Source organism: Musca vetustissima, unplaced genomic scaffold, assembly GCF_032173495.1.
Source record: "Musca vetustissima isolate MV318-11 ecotype Yass unplaced genomic scaffold, APGP_CSIRO_Mvet_v1 utg764297, whole genome shotgun sequence".
Taxonomy (NCBI): domain Eukaryota; kingdom Metazoa; phylum Arthropoda; class Insecta; order Diptera; family Muscidae; genus Musca; species Musca vetustissima.
The window spans coordinates 15,474-25,605 of NW_026879823.1; the positions used below are offsets into that span (position 1 = coordinate 15,474).

At 36.9% G+C, this 10,132-nt stretch overlaps 1 protein-coding gene across 1 annotated transcript; it reads right to left on the minus strand.

The window, feature by feature from the left end:
* Positions 1-903: 903 nt before the first annotated feature.
* LOC133324961 (von Willebrand factor A domain-containing protein 8-like) lies at positions 904-6,589 on the minus strand. The gene is made up of 7 exons (XM_061533786.1): positions 6,379-6,589; positions 6,055-6,314; positions 5,809-5,976; positions 5,585-5,749; positions 4,399-4,554; positions 1,202-4,332; positions 904-1,010 (listed from the first exon to the last, which is right to left on the minus strand). The coding sequence occupies exons 1-7, from the start codon at positions 6,587-6,589 to the stop codon at positions 911-913; spliced, it is 4,191 nt and encodes a 1,396-aa protein (XP_061389770.1). The 3' UTR covers positions 904-910.
* Positions 6,590-10,132: the final 3,543 nt, after the last annotated feature.

Consider the following 10,132-nt stretch of genomic DNA (forward strand, 5'->3'; position numbering starts at 1 on the left):
TGGCGTTACGAGAAAGTTCAAAGATATTTAAATATCGACTTGTTTTTTGCAGAATGTAAAAAATGCAATTTACACGAAATGGGCAGCCTGTGTTAAACTAAATTTCTGGCGTTTTTGCACAAGTTTCAGATTTTATTGCGCAGATTATTTGAAGCATCTTCATGTTGGTCGATATCGAAATGTAAATTTTCTATTCCACTTTGTTGGCGGGTACCAATCAGAAGCTATTGTCACACCTTCTAGAGACTATTTCATGGCCAATAACTTGTAAATTTCCTATTCGATAAATTTACATTTTGAATTCCTAATTGAACCCCTCCTTGGTTTTACGTTCAGAACATTTATACCCAACATGGTGAATGGTGAATCTCTATAGTAAGTAAGAAATATTTAGAAATTACACGATCTTGATATTTTTACCATGTCACGTGAAATAAATATTACATATGTCATAAGCTGTCACAAACACCTACTTCTAAAAGTCTTTTAATAAACATTTTTTTATTATAAGTCTATTTTTAATTAAAACATATTAAATTAAAACCAATTGAAAAAATTGTGTTTTTTTGTACTTGTAAATTTATTTTTGTCGTTTTCATTATCATCATGTGTATAAATTGTTGTAGAGGTAAATAAAATAAATGCATTACGGGTGGTTTATAGTCTATACAATTTTTATATTATCTTTGTTTCGTTTCTAAATATATAAAAATAGACACACACAATTGTTTGTTTATATTAAACAAATAGATATAAATAACAACATTTTACACATTTTTAACATTTCTTTCTTTTTTTAAAAATATACATTTTATTTAGTTTTGTAAAATTTTTCTAATTCCACTAGGTTCGGTTTCTTTACGTCTTAACAGCTAACATTTGATAGGTAGATAGGTAGGTACACAATCTATCACAATAAAGATGATGTGAAAATTTGTTTCAAAATTTGCGGTAATGTTGATACGTCCATGCAGACGTAGCTATGGCCGGCTGGCATTTGGGAATTAATGCTGTAAAAAGAGAAAAGGGGAAATTAAATTAAAAAAGTGTTTTAAAATACATTTTAAAAATTATTTTTAAAAATACATTAAATTTGCCATTTAAATCTGGAATCTAAATCTAAACAATTTAAATAATTTATTCTCAAAACTTGAATAATTAAAAAAAAAATTAAAATTAAATCGAAAATTTGTTTACTTACATATCAGCCTCCTCAGCCAAACTGCCAATAAATATCACATGACCCTTAACCTTAGGTTCGCCATTCATGAGGGCCTTGGCGAAATCCTTTGGCTGGATACCGTAACGTGACAAATTAGCATCACTCAACACTACCACAATCGAATTATCATAATCCTCTTCAGCCAATGTGTTCACAGCCTCTTTGGCAGCCTTCACAGTACTATCACCTGACCAGCAGAATTGTGAATGAGCATGCATCATTCGAATCGTTTCGAAACGTTCCTTATCTGTGCGTGGTGGACTATTCTTGGTAACAAATGGAATTTCATAGCCCTCTCCACTATGACCCACAATGTCATAGACCACCTTCTTTTCGAAACCTTCCAACGCCTCCATAACCATAACAACAGCTTCCAGTTCACGATCCAAACGACCATCGTAACCATTGAAACGATACATGGATCCGGACACATCTACAACCAATTTCAAACGATTTGGTTTCTCTTGGACGTGATCAGCCCAGGGATTGGCTTCAGCACGACGTCTATAGATATTCTTCTCCCCAGTGATACCTTCAATAAGACGGGTATCATCCAACTCGCCATGGGTTTGATATTTTTGCCATTGCCTCTCCTTACTCTTGGTTTGCATAGCATCCAATATGGCCTTAAGCTGTTGTACCTGCTTGCGTATGGGATCACTAAATTGGGCATACAATTGATGATCATGAGCCGACATGCGAATTTCCTTTAGCTTTTCTTCGTAAAATTTACGATTCATTTCACGGGCAGCCTTCTTAACTTCTTCGGGGATGTCATCTTTCTCTTCATCGGAAAGTTGATGAACCTTATGACCCGAATCTAAACGAAAGGGACCACCTTTACCACCAAGACCGGCGGTGTCACGACCACCACTACCACCAGCCCAGGTATTACCACCTACATGGGGATCATTTTTGGGATCAACTTTGCCATATTTGGGCCCCGAAACACCTAAACCACTTTTCCGATTCACTGTCAGTTGCATTTCCTTCTTCTTACGAAGAGCATACAACTCATTGCGGGCATAGGCCTCAATGGGTAAACCATGCTTGGCCAAAACAGTGGTAACCTGTTCCAAGGCTTCGGGTTGGTATTTATCAAAATCCAAAACATTACCCACCAATTCGGACATATTTTCATCGGGATACTTTTCTAAATGTTTGACAATATTCACAACCTCTCGAGTGGAGTAGGGGTAGTTCAGTAAACCTTCATCGGCCATTTGTCGCAATTCACCAAAAGCATTAACCAATGTGGCCAAGGTCTTCTTTGGCACAGAGGGACCATATTGGGCCAATAAAAAGATTTCCGAATCGGGTGTGGGATTATCAACAGCATGACAACTGAAAACATCACCCAATGAGGCAAAGAAATCATTACCCAAGAATGGGAAACCGGGACGATTGGCCAAAACAATGCAACGGAAGTTGGGATGGGTTTCAATTATTTCCTGGGCTGGATTCTCTTCCAAAGCAGCTGCCTTATCACCGGGAGCAACAATTTTACGGCCATCGGACAACATCATTTCACCACTTTCAACGAGTGTGCGCAAAATACAGGTGACATTTACGGGAGCCTTGTCAGCCTCATCGATGACCAAGATGTGACCGGATTTCACTGCCTTTACCAAAGGACTGTCTTCATAAACTACTTGACCATCACGCAATGTGGACTGTACCGTTAAACTATGGACCGTGGTATCGCGATGCAACTGCAAATATTCACGTGACTTGTTCATCAACTGCAGAAGTTTGTCAATCAACTTATTCTTGCCCACACCTTGATTTCCCACCAACAGCAAATGATCACCAATTAAGAAATCTTGGAGAAGACGTTCCAATAAGGCCACATGCTGAGGCATTTCATAGAACAATGTACTAGGCACCTTGGATTCCTCGGTGGCCTGCTCCAATTTCATTTCAGTTGCACCAATCCGAAGGACACCATTCTCCACGGTTATCTTACGTTTGCCACCATGACTTGAGGTATCTGGTTCAATGCCCACCTGTCTCATGGCATTCTCCAATGCAGCTCTTGGTAGGGCAGGCATAAATTTGGTAAGGAAAGTATTTTGTATAATTTCATGAACATCCGTGGGGTAGGAAGACATGCGTCGGGCAATTTTCAATAATTGTCTAGTGGACAATGTTCCGGCCAAGTTTTGCAAAGTAGCATCTGTGGAATCTCTTAGGGTGTGAGATAAATCAATGACCTTATGGATGCTATCATCAATGTTGCCATATAATTTCTTCATAATTGTAAATTCCTCGGATTGTTGCAAGGGACGTACTTCCAAGAACAAAAACAAACTCATCATTTCGGGTGTCAACCAATTTTGGGAGGGAGAATTTGGATTTGGTGGTTCAGCCAGGGCAATAATTCTAAAACTGTCGTGAATTTTTAGAATACCCTTCTCGGCCAATTGCAATTTTGTAAAACCTTGTTGCAGCAGCGATTCATAACGTTCTCCACCCAAAAGTGTGGTACCATCACACAATTGCAATTCCCGATCATGTATGAGACGTTGCAACACTGTCATGGTACTCTTGTGGACACGATTGATACCATTCAAGAGTGCAACAGAACCCATTTTAGCAGCCCTTACAAGTGGTGAATCTCTCCACACCGTGTCACCTTCCTGTGTGGTAATACGTTGCTGGATCAAATCCCGCGAAGTCATATCCTCATACAAAACCATTGGCTCCAAAGATTGTTGCAAACGATGCATTAAATGTTGAGCCAAGGTATTTTTACCAACACCTTTTGGACCCAATAGACAAATATCACTCACAGCAATGGCCTGTATCATTTGTGCCAAAATATTACGTTGATGTTCTAAATCAACAAAATCTTTTTGTTTTTGTGTCAACGTAACATGGCTACCACCGGGAACGTTCACCTTAACACCATCAATATGGAATTCAACCATATTTTGAGAATTCTCCAACTTTTTGTTGGTAATTTCACCAACAGCCTTGGTTGCCATTGTATCGATTTTAAATGATTTCAGCAAATTTTTAATACGATCTTGTTGTTCTTTTTTCAATGCGGAACGATAGGGGTAGAGACGGTTGAGAGAATCATATGTGGTCAAATTTGGATTGGAATTCTGTAAAGGTAAAGAAAATTAAATTTTATCTTTTTTATTAAATCGAATGTGGGTATTTCCACTCACCATCATTTTAGCCACCAAATGTACATTGTCCAATGGGAAATCGGGTAGATTAGCAGCAGAATCAGCTGATTGTATGGCCAAACCAAATGATAGCAGGGATTTTAGATTTTCCACAGGTACATTGGGAGCCTTGGATCTCAAGTCGATAAGCATTTCCTGAAGTGAAAGGAAATAAATAAGAAATAAGTAGATAAATTGTAGTGTCATAAATCCCTCTGTCGAGGAAACGATCTAAAATTAGGTGGGGCCTTTATATGGATGATACATACACATCATTGCCCATATGATATTGGGCAACGATGCGCATCCCCCCAAGAATGTCAAATCCCATCTTTACTTTAGCATACTTGGTCCGAAAACACCTAAACCACACTTCCGATTCACTGTCGGTTGCATTTTCTTTTTCTTACGAATAGCATACAACTCGCAATCAGTTGGTAAACCATATTTGCCTGTGTTTGTTCCACGGCTTCAGGTTAGTATTTATCGAAATCCAAACATTACCCACCAATTCGGACATGTTTTCATCGGGATATTTTACTAATTGTTTGTGAATATTCACAACCTCATGTGTGGAACAGAGGTAATTCAGCAAAACTTCATGGGACATTTGTCCGGAAACACCTAAACCACTTACGAAGAGCATGTAACTCATTGCGGCATAGTTATTGAGAATCTACCATATGGAACGACTTAAGGAGAGAGATCACAGAGTTCCCTCAATGAGTGAACCTGTTTGTCCTGTGTTTGTTCTTCGGCTTCAGGTTAGTATTCGTCGAAATCCACTAATTCGGACATGTTTTCATCGGGATACATTACTAAATGTTTGACAATATTCACAGCCTCATTTGTGGACCAAAATAGTTCAGCAAACCATGAAGTTTTGCTAACCTACCTCTATATTTGTTCTAATTCACTCAAACCGTTAACCATGTTTTCCAATGTTTTCTTGCGGACTGTTGGGGCCATATTGTACCAATTAACAGATTTCCGAATTGGGTGTGAGAAGAGGTGATCACAATAGGTCACTAAGATTTTTTTGAGATTTTCAGAGTCCCCCCTGACCAAAAACCTCATACAACACTCTATACCAGTGCTGCTCATGCTCGAGAACTCTATGATCTCTTTGTTAAGTCAATTCATAATTTTTTAAGAATTTTTAAGCATCCCTGCTTTATAAACTTACCTCAAATGAAAAATGTGAAACATTACGAGACTGGAAACGTGATCTTAGAGGGGGATCCAAAGGAGTGCCCTTATATTTTTGTGTGGGGCAACCCAAGGCAACGACACGGAAATCTTCCGAGACTCTCAATAAGCCCCATGAATCCAATTCCTCTTTGGAGTAGGTCTGAAAGAAAAAAACGTTAATAAACCTCCAACTAAGAAAGTCACCTTCATTAAACTCACCTCCAAAAGCTTGTCATAACGTTCGGGAGCCATTAAAAATTTACCATTTTCCAAATGCATTTCACGATTTTCCAGCAAATTATTCAAAATTGGCAATACATTACGTTCGGCATGTTCCACACCGTCCAAAATTAAGACACGGCCATTGATGGCAGCACGCACAGCACACTGTTGAAAATAAAAAGAATTGATTAATTAAACATTGGGTTCAAAGTCCACTTGCAAGTACTGACACTAGACACCCACCTGATCATAATAAATGGCAGCCTTATTCTTGATTTCTCTTCTCTGTTTCAAATCACTTTCTGTGGTGTCACGACTCAATGCAATATATTCCAATTCACGTTGGGTCAATTCCAAAAACTGCATGGCCAATTGTCGCCTCAGGGCACCTGGTTGACCCAAAAGAAACATATCTTGTTTCAGTGTATCTTTTTGCAGCATCCAACGTAAATGATGTAAAGCTGACTGGGTAAGTTCCATGGTACCATCTTCGGCATATTGGACTGAAAATCGAATAACACATTTAATAAAAACTTGGAAATTACTTTATTTTTTCCACAAACTCACTATATTTTTGAGGCACCAATTCTGGATTCTTGGGTGGTTTAATGTTCTTGGTTACATCACCAATTGTTATTGTTGCTGTCTCCGCATCAGTTTCCTCAGCCTTTGTGGTGTAGAATTTCTTGTAGAGTGGTACAAATGGTGTCTTCTTCGCGGCCAATCCACTTTGTAGAAATGTGTTTGTGGCCCTATTCAATATTCTTGGTATTAACATGATGGTTGGTTCGATTGGTAATTGAAAATTTTGAAAAATGTAAACCCTAAACCGAATGAAACGAAAACAAACCAACACCAAGAACGTGTGCCCCAACTCTACTACTACACGAATAACAACAGCAATAACAGCACCACTAACAACACAATAACACGGAAATATGAATGAAACTATTTTGATCAGCTGTTTAACGGTTGTATAAATTTTGTAGTAGCAATAGACAGATTAAGTGGAAACTATAATAGAGACGCAAAGTAGATGTCACAAATAAGAAGGTAATAAAATAAAAATTATTGATTATTTTATTTACATTAATGATATCAAGTAATATTCGAGAAAATCTCATAAAAATAAAGATGAAATGAGATAAAACAGGGTTTTTGGAAATTCGAACTAGAAGGGTACGAAAAGTACTAAAATGTACCAAATATGTATTAGACGAACGGGAACAGCTAGAATTCTGGAATTTGGGTCACTGATGGAATGTTAGAAAGATGTGCAAAAGGGTTTTTAGAAATTCGACCTGTAAGTGTACTAAAAGTACTAAAATTTACTAAATTTAGTTCTAATTGTATATATATTGCACATATAAAACTAGAATTTTGAAATTTTATAAGGAATACAAGTTGGGAAGTGGTGTTGATGTATGAAAAAGGTTTAAGAAATTCGTACTTATGTGTATAAAAAGTACAAAATTGTCCTAAATTTGGTACTATTTGCATTTATTTTATTTATTTATATATTTCATAGTGCCCAGTCTTTCGACCTTAAGGCTGTAAGCTACCTTTCACAATTAAATATAAAATTTATCGTATTAAGCGGCTTAAATGTAAAAGGGAGGGATATTGAACTACTAAAGAATACTATACCGATTAAATTACAAAAAAAAAGTTTTTGATTATTATAGATTATGATTAAAAAATTTGATTAATTGGATTATGACTACTCCAGTAGGAATGGAATGGAAAATTATTATATATAAAAATGAGTTGTGTTTTTATCTAAATAATTTGTATCACAAATATAAAAAAAAATTTAACATACATACGTACATTAAAAAAAATTAATTGAATTTGAACTACTCCAAATTATTTATTATTGGCATTTAGTTGAGTGTATAGAGATGGAATACTCAAAAGAAGAATTAGGACTACTATTGGAGTACAGGTAGCTTAAAAAAATCGTACTTATGTGTACGAAAAACACTAAACGGTACTAAATTTGGTGCATGTTGAATTTATGTGAACAGATAGAGCTGGAGTCTTCAAATTGGGAATTAAAATGACTGTTGGAGTATAGAATTGAGGTAGTTTGGAAATTCGTACTTATTGGTACGAAAGGTACTATATGGTACTAAATTTAGTAAAATTTGGAATTTGCTTCAAAGGATAGAGCTGAAAACCTGAAATTTGGAATTAAGAGTACTGTTGAAGATTGAGCTATAGAGACATCTTTGGAAATTCTTATATTTGTGTACGAAAAGTACTAAACGGCACTAGATTTGGTACAATTTTGATTTGGGTAAACGGAGAGAGCTGGAAACCTTGAATTTGGAATAAAGGTTGATGTTGGATTATGGAATTGAGATATGGAAGTATAGTACTTATGTGTACTATATTTGGTTCAACGTCATTATGTGTGAACGGATAGAGCTGGACTCCATAATGTTAGTGTAGGATAGACATAGTTTAGGAAATTTTTAATTATATAAACAAAAAGGACTAAATGGTACCAAATAGTTTACAAATTGTTTTTGTGCTGGGCTGAGATTCTGAAATGTTCAATTAAATTACAGTTGGAGTGTAGGGAGCGGGAATCCCAAAAATTTAGAAGTAAAATTAATGTTTGAGTGCAGGATGAGATATGGAGCTAGTTTTGAAAATGCGCAATTGAGTGCACTAAATGATACCAAGTTTAGTACACTTCAGATTTGAGTGAAAGCTTAGAAATGGAAAACTTTTATTTGAAAATAAAATTACTGTTATAGCACAGGATTGAGACAGTGTTAGAAATTCGAACTCATATGTACGAAAAGTACTATATGGTACAATTTGTATATATGTGAACGGGTAGGGCTGTTGCAGTGTGGAATTGAGGACGTTTTGGAAACTCGTACTTACGTCTACGAAAATTTGGATATTGGTGAACGGATAGAGCTGGAATCTTTAAATGTTGACTTAAGGTTATTATTGTAGCGCATGACTGAGGTAGTTTTGGAAATTCGTACTCATGGGTACGTAAAGCAGTACGATTACTATTTGAAAGCAGGATTGAGGTAAATTTGGACATTTGTACTTATGAGTACGATAAGTACTAAATTTGGTACCATTTAAACTTTGGTGGAATTAAGATTACTGTTAGAGCGTTGGGTTGATGTAGTTTTAGAAATTTGTACTTATAAGTATGGAAAGTACTAAATGGTTCTAAATTAGGAACAACTTGGATTTGGTTGAATCCTGAGATTTGAAATTTAAATTAGTTGATGTGTAGTATTGAGCTATGGAGACAGCTTTGGAAACTCGAATTTATGTGTACGAATAGTACATAGAATAGAAAAGAGAACTAATGTTATCAGTGATGATTTTTTCAAATATCTGGAAGGAGCATTTTGAATGTTATCAAATAGTGGCGGTGAAGAAGATACCCCAGAACCAATAAGAGGTGACGGTGTAGGGTGTATACCATCTAGTCAAGATGAGGTCAGAATAACAATTAATCGGCTGAGGAATAATAAAGCAGCAAGTGCCAATGGGTTACCAGCCAAACTGTTCTAGACTGGTGGTCAGATGTTGGTCAGGAGCATGCACCAGCTGATCAGTACAATTTGGCTAGAGAAATACATGCCAAATGATTTGAACCTCAGCACCCTGTGTCCCCTACACAAAAAAATGAGACAAGACATGTGCCAACTATAGAAGAATTAGTCTCCTCCCCATCGCATATAAATTGCTATCCAACGTTCTGTGTGAACGACCGAAGCCAATGATCAATGACATTATTGGACCATACCATGCGGCTTCTGACCTGACTAATCCACCATAGACCAGACGAAGTTTCAGACAAGGTAACATTTTGTCTTGTGATCTTTTTAACATCCTGCCGGAATAGGTCATACAAGAGGCAAAGGTGTGCAGAAATGGCACTCGGTACCCCAAACAGCATATATTTCTCATCGACGACATCGGCATAATGGGTCGAACATTGCGAGCGGTAACAGCCACCTTTGAACGAATTCAGAAGGAGTCGGCTAAAATGGGATTGACAGTACAAGTAAATTGCGAGAAAGCCAAGTTGATAGTATCAACGCGCAAGTGTACTCGGACTAACTGTGGAAAACTACAGCTTCGAGGTAGTCAAAGATTTTATATAGTCGGTACTGCCATAAATAAATAACTTCAGTTTTTAGATTAGAAGTAGAATTGTGTTGGCCAACAGATGATTCTATGGTCTGAGTAAGCAATTCAAAACAAGGGCACATCTCGCCAGACCAAACTCACACTCTACAATACGCTGATACTACCCGTGCTGTTGTATGGATCTGAA

Excerpts from the sequence above, each read along its gene's own strand:
- LOC133324961 (XM_061533786.1), bottom strand. The coding sequence starts at position 6,589 with ATGTTAATACCAAGAATATTGAATAGGGCCACAAACACATTTCTACAA. Across the intron at positions 5,750-5,808 it reads GTTATGACAAGCTTTTGGAG|ACCTACTCCAAAGAGGAATT; the intron begins GTGAGTTTAATG and ends TTTTTCTTTCAG. Across the intron at positions 1,011-1,201 it reads TTGGCTGAGGAGGCTGATAT|CATTAATTCCCAAATGCCAG; the intron begins GTAAGTAAACAA and ends CTCTTTTTACAG.